Source organism: Halichoeres trimaculatus, unplaced genomic scaffold (assembly GCF_033239565.1).
Source record: "Halichoeres trimaculatus isolate MK-OKI-2021-1 unplaced genomic scaffold, fHalTri1.1 fHalTri1_scaffold_2, whole genome shotgun sequence".
Taxonomy (NCBI): domain Eukaryota; kingdom Metazoa; phylum Chordata; class Actinopteri; order Labriformes; family Labridae; genus Halichoeres; species Halichoeres trimaculatus.
The window spans coordinates 33,038,075-33,054,766 of NW_027437180.1; the positions used below are offsets into that span (position 1 = coordinate 33,038,075).

The window sequence follows — 16,692 nt, forward strand, 5'->3', positions numbered from 1 at the left end:
TAGATAAGAAAAGAAGAAACTGCACAAGCAATGGGTGCAGGTTCAAACTAACATCAATATTGATTATGTTGTTGTTCTGTTCTTGATCTCACATCCTAGTGATGGTCTAAAAAGTGAGGAGTCCTGTATCATCATGTGCCATCTTGTGGGTGTTGCCTGTTGAGTGTTAAGATATGGCGCTGCAACATGACTAATTAGTGTTGTGAAGCCTCCATGTGAAATCTGTGGCAGGAAACTTTGTGTTCAGTCTAAGGATCTTTCTTTGTTGATGGATGCTTTGTCTTTTCTATGTTTGACAGGATTACTTCTCTTGACATTAAGTTCACACATCAAGACACAAAACCAATATGTGTAAAAATAGCGTCTTGATCTGTTGGCTTTCTTGGGAAATAGCTAAACTTGACTTTTTGATACAAATATAATGTAAATTTGCTTTATGCTACAGATAAAACAGTACAGGATTTTTCAGTGTGACAGAGCTATGGCTCCACCTAGTGGCAGAAGTTGCATCTGCACCCAGCATTCAGCTTTCCTGTCTAAAAACGAAGATTCACTCATTCAACGTAACACAAATATTAGATGACTTCAGAAGTACAATAAACATATATTTTACTTTACAATGTATTATTGTACAGGGAACTTTTGCTGAAAATAATGTACAAAGCAGACCTTAAATATCCTAAATTTCATTCCAACTACTGACGGACAGGAAAAAGCAGTCCCTTTTAAAGTGAAGCTTCATGTTTTGTTTTGTTTTGTTTTTTTACAAACATCCAAAATTAGCATTATCAGGCATTCCTATTTAGTCACAATGCATGCTAGTTATTCAAAACACAAACACCAGAGTCCAAGTCAATACAAAGTTGATGTCAGTTCAGGGAAACGAGGAAACCAAAAAGATCTGAACAAATAAATAAAAAAAGTGAGCTCTGAAATTCTGTACAAGACTTCTTTGAATATCAATGTACAAAAACATCAATAAAAACCTTTGTAGCTTAAATTGCTGTTACAAATACACTTCTTGAAGCAAGTTTTTTTTGTCATTAGCATACATTATGTGAATACTAATGGACAAACATGGTCACTTCTGTTTCTGAGGTCTGGTGGAAGAGAGGAACCAAAGAGTCAACTGCAGGGAGAGGCTCCACATTGTGTCAGCTATTAGTGTTTTTAAAAAACACATTCAGAAAGATTTTTTTTTAAATGCTACAGTATTCCCTTTCCTCTAAGCACAATTCATTTCCTCATAGTCTTGGCACTCTACATACCAGTGACATGAGACTGAACTATAGTGAAGCCTCACTAGAGGCAACTCTTAATACCTGGTGAACATCTTTTTCAGAATCTACTCAATTTAATAAACCAACCAGTGGGTATTAGCGACAGACACGTGTTACTATGGGGTTATTTTTAGCTCCTGCTTCTGTATGAACATAAACTCAACACTTTGTGCCTCATGTGAGAACAAACAGGACTGAATGAAATATACTTCATCTCAAATTGACGGAGGAGTGAAATTAAATGATGCCAAAGACAGAAATAAATGAGGCTGTTCTGTTTTCACTCTTGGCTGAGAACACAACTTGTTCTAAAGGAATCTGACCTCAAACAGAAATCCGTGTTGCTCTGATTATCCCAGTGATGCAACCAAAACTTGAAACAAATCTGTGGAGTTAAGAGTTTGTTGCATCTGATTTGGAGCCGTTACAACAAACTTCATGAGAGAGGTTTGCAAAAATTGTTTTCACATGAGGCCCATCATTGTGTTCAAGCTTCATCTGAGTTTCCCACCACACAGTGACTGTTTTAACTGCTCCATCGAAGCACCTCAGGTCAATATACTGTTGATGGAAATGCCATCAGGCATCACATTGGCACTTTGAAATCTACGGTTGATGCTGACAAATGCTACTGGATTTGTTTTCTCCCCTCAGATTTGTACTTTTGCATGGTTTGCTCTTGGAGTATGAAGAGCCCTTGAGAGGCCCTTAGTTTCAGACTGCAGCCCTTTTCTCCCACGGTCTCCAACCAGAGACATGATGCTCCCACTGAGGACTACATGACACAGACTGAGGTCTACTAAATTTGGCTGAGCTAAGTTCTCCTGATGGATTCTGACATAACACACAATTTAGAAAGTCAAATAACTATTTTTACTTCACTTTTCAAATAAAGTGTTTCTAATTTCTCAAAAAGTGTGATCTCTAGAATCAGTGAGGCAGCATGTGTGGTTTCAAATCACCCCTGTCTCTAATCAGGTGTGATGGTCTTTTTCTTGATTTGTGAAGAGGAGAGAGGAGTTTCTGAGTGCTCATCAGTGTGTGTGTGTGTGTGAGTGTGTGTGTGTGTGAAGGTCTAATGTGGATCCTCACGAGCCTTTGCTGAAGGACCCGCTGTGCGGCTGATTGTGGTGAGAGTTAAAACCAGAGTTAGATGACTGATAGGTTGGTGGGGCTGCAGCGCTCTCCCTCTCCGATGCCTGACATGACGGCAGTTCTTTCTGGCAAGGCTCCATGGTGACAGCTACGCCCACGCCACTGCGCCCCGAAGTCATGTGGGTTACCTCGGACCATGTGTCTTTCTCTGGATCGTAACATTCCACACTGTCCAGGAAAGTGCTGCCATCGTAGCCTCCTGCAAAACATCACAGGGGTGTGTCAGGAGAGAGGTTCATCCATTCAATCTCAGGATGGACATAAAAAAATCAAAAACTCTAAATAAACAAATAAACAGATAAATAAAGAAATGTATCTTAGCTGTAAAAGTTGCCAGATGTAACACAAACAGGGTCTAAGCCTGCATAGTGAGCAACTTTGTTAAGTGTAATTTTACAGCCATGCATACGCTGCTCAGCCAATCTTTTACTCTATCATTTGAAATACACAAGTTAGCCAGTCCAATAGTACCTAAACAACCTGAATTTGTCTCATCACTAAATACGATCAAAGATGCGACTGATTGTAAATGCAAAAAAAGAGGATCAAGAGCAAATCTAAACACAATTTGGTTGTTCAGCTTGTTGTTTGAACTGTTAATCTTAAGTTCCCAGTCATACGTGCACTCACCCAGTACATAGATGCGTCCGTGCAAAGCAGTGACTCCCAGAGCACTTCGCCGGTGCCTCATGGAGGCAGCAGAGCTCCACGTATCAGTCTCTACATCATAGCGCTCCACTGTGTTCAGCTGGTTGGTCCCGTCGTAACCCCCCATCACAAAGATATGGTTCCCCAGAGCACACACACCTACAATGGATCACACATTACTGTATATAAGTCTTGCGGTGTGGGCGCAGAGCACACATACACACAAGGATGGAGTCTGTTAAGCACCTGGCAAGTTAAGACTTATGATTTAAATGGCCTCTGGGTGGCGCTACAGTGATTACACCATAAAATGCGATTACTATTAGGCTCTACAACTCAGTGAACGGACACTGGTGACACCTTTTAAAGTTTTCTCATGCTTTTAGTCTTTCATAATTTGTTTCTTAATATATTGGTCTTAACTGTTTTTAACCTGTGTATCCCACCTTTTTGTGTTTTTAACTTGATTGTTTGTACAAGCAATAATGGAATATCTTGAATTTCCCTTTGGGGATCAATAAAGTATCTATCTATCTATCTATCTATCTATCTATCTATCTATCTATCTATCTATCTATCTATCTATCTATCTACAGATAAATGAAGACACCAGAAAGACAGCTAACTGAAGCAGGAAATCTTTGCATTATCGTTTTCTCTTATTCTGAGAGATGAAACAACAGCATTCTCTTTACCAGCTCCAGAGCGCACAGTGTTCATGGGGGCCATGGTCTTCCACTCGTCCCTCTCGGGGTTGTAGCACTCACAGGAGCTGAGCCTGTTGGCGCCGTCGAACCCTCCAACAGCATATAGCAGCCGGTTGATGACAGCGACACCCACACCGATACGCCGGGTCAACATGGGGGCTACCAGCTGCCACTGGTCCCTCTCTGGGTCATACCTGCAGAGCAGAAACCACAAATATTGATTTGTGTAGTTTTTTATATTCTCATTTTTTATGCTCTATCATTAAGAGCTCTGCATGGGGACATGGGTCACTATGGAGAACGGTTTACAAGCATCTTTTTTTTGCTTAACATGTGGACCTCGGCTAATAGAATACAAAATGATGAAATCCTACCATAGTGACTTAAATCAGTATTGCTCGGTTTCGTGCTTCTCTGTTAAGTTGCATCTCTGTTCTGAGTCACAGCTGCAGCATTCAGACCAGTTAGACATGTTCCCTTTTTTCACAGTGTCTGGTTAATATTTGCCATTTGTGTCTGCTTCCAGTTTGTGTCATCAGGACCAAAGTCAGAGTTTGGGTAAATCTTCAACCTTAAATTATGACTATTTACATAATGAGCCGTATTCCAGACGACCTCGCAGGTTAAAGATTGTGCAGAGAGCCCCTGTCAGGGTATGAGTCATGCCTTGGTGGAATTTTTTGTTTGGCTAGATGAGCCTCAGCCTTTGTTCGTTTTCATTTCAGTTTAGCTAGCTCTAAAAACATGTTGGAAGGAAATGGAAACATTTTCCAGATAAAATTATACTGGGTAATATGCTGTGGGCAGAAAACAATGAACACTTGATTCGCTGTTTTGTTTCGTTTCATAAAAAGGCGAAAGCTTCCTCATTGAGGCTTTTTGTGTGCTTTAAATAAATCACAGGGAGTGGAACAAAACTTTTTGATTTCCAGGAAGTTACCTGATTCCCGCTCATGGTGTATTCATTGACCTAAGAGTGAACCGACCAGAACATCAGTCAGTATTATAGATGCTTGCAGCTGGACTTTAGTCACATATTCCATTGCTTATTTATCACTGTGTGCACTCTGCCAAACCTCAGACGAATCGACAGTCAAATAAATCCCAGAGCAAACAGGCTGACACAAATCAAAGCCAACCTGTGGCAAACTGTCGAGTGTTCGTATCTGTTGCTTGTTAGAGGGAAAATACCAACAATAAATCAGGCTGTAGTTCCTCAATTCTTGTGAGTTGGCAGAAAAAAAGGAGCTGTGATCTTTTTACAGTGTTGTTTGAGATAAATAAACCCTGCGTTCATCTTCTTTACTTACCTTTCCACACTGTTGTGATGGATGCATCCATGTGAGCCTCCAACTGCGTATATCAAGCCATCGATGACACCCACTCCAATTCGATTCCTCGGCACACTCATGGGCGCACACGGCAGCCAGCAGTTGTTCATAGGATTATAACAGTCCAATGCGTTTGAGTCCATGTTGCCATCAGGTGCGTTGTTTCTTCCTCCAACAGCGTAGAAAAGCCCGCTGATGACACACGCAGCCAGACCGCTGCGGGGAACCTGCAGGTCCGCCAGCCTCAGCCAGGCTCCCGTGCAGGGGTTATATGCCTCCAGGTAACTGAGTGACTGACGAAAATAACCCCCTGCTGTGTAGATAAGCTGCGGCACCTTGGGCGTTCGGCAGGAGATGACTTTGGTGGGTTTGTGGAGGGTGAGGTCCTGGAAGATCTGAGCCAGGTAGTCTTTACACTGGGGGTCCCAGTCCAGAGACTGGAGCTGGGCCTGCAGGAAGTTTGGGGTGAGTGAATGGCAGCGGACAGCCTGGAGTAAGGCCTGGACGTACGGCCGGCGGTTTTCACGGTCGTAGCGCACCCACGCCACACATGCCTGGAAGACCTCGGACTCGCAGCGAACGTTGAGCTCATCGCGGCTGATGAGGGTGACCAGCTGACAGTGGGACAGGTTGAAAAACTCCTCCTGGGTCGCCACCTTCAAAAGACACATGCAGGGAGGAAAAATAAGCACATTTTGAGAAAACTTTAAAAATATATATCTGTATTAATTCTTTTTTATTTTTATTTATTTATTTTATGTATTTCATTGTTTTATAAATAAAAATTGATACAAAGAAAAAATACAAGATCCCCAAAACTGAATGAAAAAGAGCAGAAAGGAGAAAAACTCTTATTGTATCTGCCCCTTCTTTCATAGGATACATATCAAACAATCACATAACAATAATATAAGAGAATTACAAAACAAAACAGTTGCAGGCAAACATGTCTTATACATTTTATTCTTTTCAAAAAAAGAAAAAAAAACAGCCAACAAAAAGACAAAAGAACACATCTTTTCTCCCCTTTATGCCACTCAAAAAAACCTTATTAAATTTCACTGTATTTACCAAGAAATCTGGATTAGATAATTTTTTTAAGATATTGATTGATTTAGCTGCTTCAGTTTCTCTGTTAAGATCATTCATAAACTGACTCCTTTAACTGTAAGGTAATGCTCTTTTAATTTTGTTCTGAACCTTGGGTTTTTGAGTACTTCAAATCCTTTTCATTATAACAACTTTGTGTTTTTTTAAATCTATCCTGAAGGTTTATTGGTAAAAGTTTTTTGTGAGCCTTGTACATAATTTGTAACATTCCAAAATCTACTATCTCACTAATTTTTAACAATTTCAATTTAAGAAATAATGGGTTTGAAGGATCTGTTTACTTGCTTCTTCTAACAATTCTTATTGCTCTTTCTGTAGTTGAGTCACATTCTAAAATGATTCCCCAAAAATGAGACTAGAAACATCAGACTTTGGAAAGCTATGTTCAAAAAAGTCAATTTTTTATAAATGAACTAATGATTGACTAAGCGCAAAAGCACCAAGAAGTCAGTTTTAGTGTGTTACTGATCAAATATTAACAATACTGTCTGTGAACACTGACAGAAGAAAGTTTATATAAATGCAAAGTCATGCAGGGATACAAGTCATGGCTGTGTGTGACACGTAACGTCAAATATTTAGCGAGCCTGAAGGAAATACAGGAATAAGATGAACACAAACATGACACTCTGAAAAGACTGAAATTAAACAACAAAAGAAAATCAAAAGCCAGTGAACAAATAACTAATCGGCTCTTATGACATTATGAAAGAGTGAGATGACACACACAGATGGTAATAGATGACACATCTGTGACTCTGTGAGACGTCAAACTGGTCTTTGTTTTCTCGGTCTTATCAGTCCTTCAGAATCAATACTACTGAGTGAAGTTTCATTTCTTCTCTGCTGCATTGCGTTGTTATCTTTTGCTCTCAGGTAAACTCACACCATGACTCATAACTCACATTCTTAACAGTCGTCACAGAAGTGCACGGGCAAGTTGTGAGGCAGTAAAATGAAGCCGCAGAAAACACAGTGGAGGACACACAATTTGAAACACTCAAACAAAATGTGTAATAAAACAGTGACCAAGGAGAGCTCTGCTCTGCATGATTGTGAGCTGTGCAGAAATGAATGCGTCACTACCTTTAAATTAAACTGATGGTAATTATCTTCCAGCAGGAAGAATGCCCGTCTAAGGACCATATCTAACAGTGATGAACAGCCTCTAAATGGAGTCATTAATATTCATGGACAACTCATTAGCTGCTGAATAACAATAACACGGCACCTGGCAGAGAGTGGAGCAACTTCTGTTCATAGCAGCAGGCAGACAGCCAAGTTTTTCTGCTGCTTGTGACATAAATCTCTTCAATACAGAGTGTATGGGGAGTGTTTGGCCTCACATTTTATATTTAAACCTTAAACCCTGTCCAAAACAATCCTAAATAAACAGTTTATGACTGCATTTAAAGCGATGTTCCTTCTGTTTGAGATTCTTCTCACCTGACTGAAGTTCATGTAGATGTACTCTCTGGCTTTCTGGTGCAGCTCCGTGCAGCCGATCTGCTCAGCAAAGTTGGCGATGCCGATGGCGTTGCTGGGATCCAGTTGTTGAACGAGGAAATCGCAGCAGGCCTTGACCACGCTGTCTATCTGGTACATGACGGCGCCGTTCATCACGTGAATCACACACTTCTCACCGACAGAGATGCTGGCTGTGTAGGCGAACTCTATCAGTCGGTCCATGACCTGGATGAGGGAGGCAGGAAAAAGAGGAAAGGGGGGAAGAAGAGGAGAAGGCAATGGATGAAATGAGACAGAACGATTCACACCAGGAGAGGTTACAGGAGAGAAATAATCCTATCCAATCTCACCTCCAACCTGGCAGTTATTATTCTCTGAAAGTCAGTGCAGCAAAACACTTTGATCAGTTTGTGGATATTTTGGCTGTTTTAAACTTAGGAAACTGCTCAGTATGAGGAAAACACTGCATCCCACTCATATAAAACAGGTTTTCAGACAAACAGATGAAAGAGCAGACACAATGGGTGATGTCAGGAAAGTCATAAACAGTCTCTACTTTCAGGGTTTTGAATAAGTAACACAGTAAAATTTCTTAAACCTGGTATGTAGGTGTTTACTGAGAGCCATACCACATTATGAAAGGCTCACTTAGTGCTTTATCAGCATGCCATTTATACAACCTATATTCCAAGCCCTGTCTTGCGCCACTGGTTTGGCCAAGTGGTTAAGTGTGTGGAGCCCATGTATAGAGACTATAGAGCTAGAAGTGGACCGCCTGAGTTCAAATCCAACCAGAAATCCTTTGCTCTCTCTCAAGTGTCCTCTTCTGTCCTCTTTTTAATTTCTTCTACCTATTCCTCTCCTGTCTACAATCAACTCTGCACATCACCGGCAGCACTCTCCTGGATCAACTCATACAGCACAGACAGACACCAGTTCATCCAAATCAACAATTGTACCTCTTCTACAGCTCCCTTGACTCGTGGTGTCCCCCAGGGCTCGATGCTTGGTCCCCTCCTTTTTATTCTCTATATCCTCCCCATTGGTAAAATAATCCGTCGTCATGGTCTCCGCTTCAACTGCTACGCTGATGACATCCAACTTTACATCTCCACCAATTCCATCACTGCTCCGACCCTTTCCACCCTGACCAACTGTCTAACAGAAATAAAATCCTGGATGCAAGCTAACTACCTTCAACTCAATTATGATAAATCTGACCTCTTAATCATTGGCCCCAAATCCCTCACCAAAACCACCAACAGTTTCAACCTCTCAATTGGCAATGCTTCCCTCACCCTTTACTCTCATGTCTCATCTCACTCTGGAACATCACATCAATCAACTCACAAAAACTGCCTTCTTCCATCTGAAAAATATCGTCCATCTACGTCCATCCCTCTCCTTTTCCACCGCTAAAATTCTCATACATGCATTTATCACTTCCAGACTTGATTACTGCAACAGCATTCTCTACAGCCTCCCTTCAAAACAACTCAACAAACAGCAATATATTCAAAACTCTGCCGCCTGCCTTCTCACGCACCCCTGTCCTCCAAAAACCTTCACTGGCTCCTCATCAAATTTTGAATTCATTTCAAAATTCTCCTCCTGACCTACAAAGCCCTCAGTAACCAGGCTCCTTCCTCCATCAACGACCTGCTCCACCACTACATTCCCCCCCGTAACCTCAGATCCGCTGAAGCCCATCTCCTCTCCCTACCGCCTGCCACCAAGCACCGAACCTGGGGGGACCAAGCTTTTCCTGTCGCCGCCCCCACTCTCAGGAACGCCTTATCACTTCACGTCGTATCTGTCCCGACCTCCCTACCTTCAAAACACGAACCAAAACTCGCCTTTTTGAAAAAGCTTCTAATGTTTGATTGTCTTTAAAATGCACTTTATTTTTCTGCTTGGCTTCTTTTCATTCATGTTTTATTTTTGTGTATTGTTTTATATGCTGTTTTTATCCATTGCAAAGCGTCTTTGAGTGCTCAGAAAAGCTCTTTTATTAATAAAATGTATTATTATTATTATCATTATCATTATTATTATTATGTGTTGAAGCTCTTATCAGAAACTTTCAATATGTACAAATTCCGTAATCCCCTGTGGAATGAGTGGCGCATGTCTAAGTGGTGTTAAAGACAGAAAGTCGTTTTCTGCTTCCTTCTTATGATAGAAAATGTCAGTTACTTTGGATTTTGACCTCTTTCTTTTCAAATATGGTCTCTATTGCTTTTGTAAGTCATACAGAAGTGAAAGTACCAATGTAACAAGAAACTTCTCACAGGAGTGTTAAATGCTGATCTAGTCTTATCTGTTCATCAGGATTCTGATGTTTGCTTTAACACTGCTGTTCACCTTAAATGACTGAAACCACCACGGGAACGTCAAACTAAATTCCTGAAGCATGCAGACTGTGTTTTAGTTGAGTTGTGTAAGTAATCCTTGTTAGGACTGGAAACCAACACAGTTGGTGTTTTGCTGACTCACCCTGGGATGGATCCCCTCGATTGGCACCAGCTCCATACCGCACTCCTTCAGGCCGTTGGTGAACATGGCCCTGAACACCGGGGAAGATGAGGCCAGCACCACCTTGTGAGCCACGAAGTCCACCGCCTCCAGATCTTTGTAGCGCACACGCAGTGTGACATCGCAGAGCTGACGCTCCAGACGCAGCTCGTTCATGATGGCGAAGGCGGCCGCGGTGTGGCTCTCAAGTGTGTAGCTGAAGACTCTGTGGCCGTTGCGCGTGGATGGAGTCACCAGCGCTTTGCATTCTGTCAGGCACTCTGTCATTTCCTTCCTCAGTTCTCCTCCTTCTTACACTCTCTCTCAAGAACACTGAGCAGCAGTACAGGCCATCCTTGCTCCCGGCACAGGCATACAATAAAATAAGGGAAATGACTTTGGTCTGTGGGGTTCGTGTTCACCTTCAAGTTTGGGTCGGCATGAGGATTTCCTTGTTCTGTTCAGAGCTTTAGTCCAGCCATGCTGAGTAGTTTGGCATCGCTAGCAACAGCTATGTGAGCCGTGTGAAGTGGCGGATTGCCTTTTAACATCTTGCAGTTCCAACATGATCAAAGAGTCTGGGTTTGAGAGTCCTCTGGGTTTGTTAAAAAAAAAGGTTAAAAAAACTTAACATGAACAAGAAATGGCTCCTAGTTACAATGTTTATGCTGCCATTACATGTGTTTCTTTACATTCTTAAGGGAGGCTCAATTCTTACAAATAATACTGTGTCTCAACCAGGAAATCATCATTTTACAGTTTTTGATTTCAGATTATTCAAATGTGTTGAATAAAGCAGATTATTAGATAGCCAGATTCCAACATTCAACAGTTGAGGACTAGCTTAAATGCCTGCAAGATTTTTTTTTCCACTGTCACTTTAAGAAGTTAAACTTGTGCTGAAAGCACCAGCATCACAATCCAAGGACAAGGCAATAAAAGCTTGCTGATTCCAAAAGTAGGAGAAAAAAACAACAACAACAAATCAGGGTTGAGTACAGAAGTGTTGCATGTAAGATGGAGCTGTGAGGAATGGGAGGAAGGAGGGAGGAGGGGGTTGCTTTCTCAGGAGACGCCTTCCTCGAAGTTGCCCAGTTAAGGAATTTGTTTGCACTGCTGTGTTTACCAGGAGGTTCTCGGCTCAGCTGACCACTGAGGAAGAAAGAGAAAGAGAGGCTGTGAGTTAAATGTGCATTCAGTGGACAGTTCATGAGATACAATTCTTGTCACTGCTCTTTATCTATAAAACTTCCTCAACAAAACCTTATATACACAACAAAACGCTGCGTTCTGTCACCAGGCCTCTCACACAGGGTGTACTCTTCCTGGTGTGGGTCACTGGGTCAAGGCTTTTGACTTTTATGATGAGTGTGCTGCTCTGTTAACAGGTGGCCCTCCCTGACAATTAAAAACACTGTGAGCTTGATAAAGAAGGCAGAATATATCAGCAAAGCAATGAGGAGTTGCAAAATAAACTGGAAGTACACTCATGATAGAATAATTTAAAACAGCATATATACAAAATCCCAAACTGTTTCACAATAATAATACAGAGACAGAACAGCTCTGTGAAAGTTTATCTTGAGCTTAAAAAATTGATAATTTGGATTCAATGGCTGTAATGTGAAAGCCAAGATAAGGAAATATTGCAGTATCAAAAAATAAAATGAGGAAGCAGTTTAAAAAACAATGGTCGACTCAAATTTTGACATGAGGCATAATTTCGGTGGCGGGAAATAAAACTGATGCCAAGAACTTCTGTTCGATGAGCGTCCACTTGAGGCTGGCTCAGAGTTTATTCAAAACCACGTACACACCAAGGTAAAAGGACAGTTTTTTAGAAAAAACACGTGTATAAATCTGTCTGGGTTTCTCATTTTATTATCAACACAAAGTGTAAAGGGGGTGAATTTATTTTTTAACTCCGCAGTTTGGCACAGCTCACCTGAGTGACAGGTGGGTGCCTTGTAGCTAGTGAGAAGGCTCAAAGTCTGCCTCTTACGTTCAGCATTTCGAGTCTGGCTCCCAATGGCAGCAACTGGCCTCAAAAACTCAGTATCAGAAACAGATGGATGACTTCACAGATACTACGTCCATGTATCATACAGTCTATGGTTTCTACTCTGGGTACTCGATTACAAAAATTACTCAAGTAATTTTCTCCGCCTTGAGGAATCATTTAATTTTAAAAAAGATCAAAGAGTGGTATTTCAAATAGAGCTGAGGCCATATTAAGAGAGTTTTCACACCCCTCAAGCTACCTCTTATGCAAAATAGCAACTAGCAACAAATCTAGCTTCTTTTCTGGAGTTTGGAGACTAATGGGTCATACTACGAAACAGGTGCCATTTGGGTCCTCAACATTTGATGAGATGTACAAGGCACAAAATATGTGTCAAAGTGTGTTTACAAATTTTGGAGCGACCAAAGCAAGTGCTCTTATTGACATGCTGTATCAGAAAATTCTATTTCTTAAAGAGAAAATTTTTCATTTGAAAAATAACTGCTTTTTACTAAACAAAAATGTATTTTTTCCAGTTACTCGATTAATCGATGGGATTTTCAGTAGAATGCTCAAATACTAAAATATTCGATAGCTGCAGCCCTAGTCACTTCGTCAACAGCTATATATTTAAAAAAAGAAATCATAGTCTTTCAGCAAGTAATTCAAAATGAAAAAGCAGCAGATAACTTTTTACCAGTTGAAATCTGCTGAACTTACAAGCTGAATGTCTGATTTAGTAACAATACTTGACTGCTTGTCTTGTTGCAAACTTTCAAATGACAGGCTGAGATTTTTTTGAAATCTCTTTTCTATCATTTCAGCTTCTGTTTGAGAGAATCAGTACATGAAACACAGCAAAAAGCATATATTGCTTATTGTTTTCCCAGTGTTCTCTGATCAGAAAGAGTTACTCAGCAACAATTCTGAGTTATATAACACAGCACGTATAGCATGTGTGAACATATAAATCATTACCTGAAGTAAAGATAAGAGGGCGCAGTGAACAGACCACGTTTTATGACCTTGCTGTTCCAAATGCTGAAAGTACTGTCCTCATTTTCAATCAGTGACATAACAGCGACAGTATTTTTTTGGTTCATCAACAGATATTCACACGTCATCGGCTACCAGCAAACTCGTCAAAACAGCAGCCAGCCCGCAGTTAATCCAACTGTAATACGAAACACACAGCCATTTCTGTTTACTGCTGTGCTTCACTCCCTCCAGGTTTCTGGGTAAAATAGTTTCACAGGAGAACATATTGCTCAACTCACTCTCAGAAGTGGACCAAGCGCTCACTGAAAAACAGGCTTCACTGAAGCTTCTCTGAACCTGCTGCACAGCTGGGCTCATTCATGTAGTGAAAATATACGACTGCACTTATAAAACATGTGCAGGTGATTCCCTTCTTAATGGTTACAGTCAGTTTGGCAAAATCTTTGTTTTTACTAATCAGATGTGACATATTCCTGCTTCACAATCCATTTTCTTTAAGACAAGGATGATGGTAACTATAAGAAACATGTTTTGGCCTGCATATTTGCAATACCAAACAAATGCAATGTCTTTTTAATGTTGCAGACAGAAGCTGTTCGTAATATAATGTCTCCCTCTTGATATAGGAATGTTGTTTGTGGTAGAGTCTTGGATAGCATATTTTCATTGTTATCTGTATTATTTGTAACTTAGTCAGTCAAGTCACATGTTGCATATGTTACATTGTGATGATAGTGAAATAAAATATACTGTGACACCTTAGTTTGAGCGTTGATTTCTCTGTTTCTTAACTGTTCCTAATCAGCTCTGCAGATTCTTAAAATACATCCACCACAAAATCAAGGCTGCAAATACCAATCGTTTGCAGATTTGAGGTGCCTAAACTGCAAAGGGGGCAAGTAAATGGAAAGAAATAGTGCCAGTCAAAGTGTAGATCACGTGTGTAGAGGTAATTTCAGTGTGGTGATATGAAGCAAACCTCCATCCGTACTGACAGAGGACAACAACCAAACCTCTGCAACTCCTTCAAAGACCACTGATGGACCCTGCACTCCCGTTTGAGAACCACGATCCAGGCCTGCGAGAATTGGCTGACATTCAGCAGAGGTTGCACAACAACTTGAGTTTCTCAAACTTTAAACACGAACAGTTAAATAGGAGTAATAAACAAATAGTGGGGCTGAACTTGCTCCATGGGCATTTTTGGCACAGCTCTCTCCTCAGTGACTCATCCTGAACTCTTCACCGAGCAAACAGTGGAACTGCCTGTACCAAAACATGACCCAGAAGTGAAGCCAGTCCTTACATAAACCCAGATGGAATTGGATTTCCGCGCCATCTCCTCACAGCTTTTACACACAAAGCAGAAAGTCTCCCCTCCAGATTCAATCACTAATGTTCATCATTTCTACGCTTGTTTTGATAAAAAATATAGCGCTGGCATGCACAAACAAACGCGGGGCACTCGGTTTCCTCCTATGCGTGGTGAGATCGAAACTAAAGTGATTGTACTCATGATGAATAACCGGAGACAACACAAATTACAAGTTAAACGTTTCGGAAATAGAGCTGACAGCAAAATAGGCTCCTAATAATAGACAGCAACGTAACGGCTGTGAGCCGAACCGAGCACAGAAATGCTAACAAAGAGCTACATAAACATGTCCTAACAGATAGGCTGCTTTCCGCGTATATTGACCAATAAATAAGTTAAAATGAGCAAAAATCAATATCTTAAATCTGCAAAGAAACTCACGTAGTCTAGTTCAATTCCTCCATCTCGGTGTGTCGAGCTGTGCGCCACATAGAAAGGAGGGGGGAGAAGCTGTAACTCACCGTGACTAAGCATTGTACCGGCCTCCTCTCGCCTTCACAATAAAAGTCTGACTACAAAGTCTCCGCAGACGCGCATTGACAGCAGACTGCTTAAGCTTTTATTATGAAGGACTACTCAGATTGTAGGAAAGCAGGCTGCCAATTTTTGGCGACGTGCCAAAAAATGAAGCTTTAACGTCCATCAAACCTAGACGGATTATAAAATGATGAATGACAAGCTGGACAGAAGTGTTCACTCAATTCTGTAATCGCGTGGTGGTGTTAATGCTATGTGGTAAGCAAAAAAAAGCAAAAAAAAAAAGTGTGCTATCTGAAAATACTGACGTCATTTAATCAACTGAGAGAAGATTGCGAGCTAATGTTTATGTCGTGAATCAGGCTACTTATTAATTAATTTATCAAAAAGTATTTTACCAAGAAGACCTGCAAGAGTGTCCTGGCCAAGACCAGCAGCAACACATTCCAACAAAGTTACGACAAATAACACAATATTTAGAAACATGTCAACATTTTCTGGAACACAAAGCCAAATATCTACAAGTTGATACATCTTTAGAGTCTCTTGTCTGCTTTTAAAAACATTTAAAGAGACCAGCTCATTAAAACCCTGCAGAAAATTCACAATTTATGTTAAAAAAGTGCTTGGTGCATTTAACTCCGGCCTAGACAAAATGTTCCACTTTAAGTTGCTTCTGCTAATCTTGTTTGCCAAATTTCCGTCCCCTAAAGATAATAACTGTCAGTGCTTCCTACATTACATTAAGTGCAGTAGCCTACAGCAGAAGCTTGTTTGAAAAAAACGTTTGCTCCTGGCAGGTGCTGACACTCAGCGTTTTTCTAGAAAATATGTAATTTAGGTCAAATAAGTACACAGAACACTCTGTTATAATGAAAGCCACAAGGTGGCGCCCAAAGCAAAGTGTTACACTGCAGGCACAAATCTGTTGGTCTTTTTAAGCCACTGACATACAACACATGCTGTCATGTCAGGTTTAGTTGTGCTGTAATGAGCTCCATGTCATAATGTGAATATGTAAAATACTTAGGATTTGTTCAGCTAAATAATATCAAAACAGAGATTAGATCTTAGATCCCCCAGGGCTGATGAGATGAATAATGAAGCATCAGCAGCAGTCATGAAAAATATGATATGACAAGCGCTGAGTCAGCACTCACAAGAAATTCTCCGGCTGAGCGATGACTCTGCCTCCCTTCAGCGAGCGGTTCCAGTCAGAGGAATTGGGTGAGGTTATCCTCGGGGCAGCACAATAGACACTCCCAGACAAGCTTCATTATGCCTGTCTGCTCCAAAGACTGCTTCAGATTCAGTTTTATGATTTATTTATTTATTGATGTGCATCCCACTACCCTGGGTTATTCTGTTGCTGTGCCTTGGCAAAGAGCTGTGCAGCATGCATCTTTACCTCTGTAACCTAAGCTTAACTGTCTGTGCTGAGCATGACAGATGTCTTATGACTTCTACCTGTCCGCTTTGTTAGATGATTTCCCAGCTGGGGAGAAGCAAGGGGCCAGGAGAGATTTTCTGACCTGCTGACCTTCCGCTTGTCTGCATGTGGACACAGATAACATCTGGACTATCACCTGCACCCATACAAATCATGTTCAAGGTATCTCAGTGCTGC

At 41.0% G+C, this 16,692-nt stretch overlaps 1 protein-coding gene across 1 annotated transcript; it reads right to left on the reverse strand.

The window, feature by feature from the left end:
- Positions 1-634: 634 nt before the first annotated feature.
- Positions 635-15,089, reverse strand: keap1b (kelch-like ECH-associated protein 1b). Its single transcript, XM_074688907.1, has 7 exons — positions 14,970-15,089; positions 10,195-11,364; positions 7,678-7,923; positions 5,101-5,777; positions 3,779-3,984; positions 3,066-3,242; positions 635-2,634 (listed from the first exon to the last, which is right to left on the reverse strand). Exons 2-7 carry the CDS (start codon positions 10,498-10,500, stop codon positions 2,369-2,371), a joined length of 1,878 nt encoding a protein of 625 aa, XP_074545008.1. The 5' UTR covers positions 10,501-11,364; positions 14,970-15,089; the 3' UTR covers positions 635-2,368.
- Between the last annotated feature and the right edge of the window lie 1,603 nt (positions 15,090-16,692).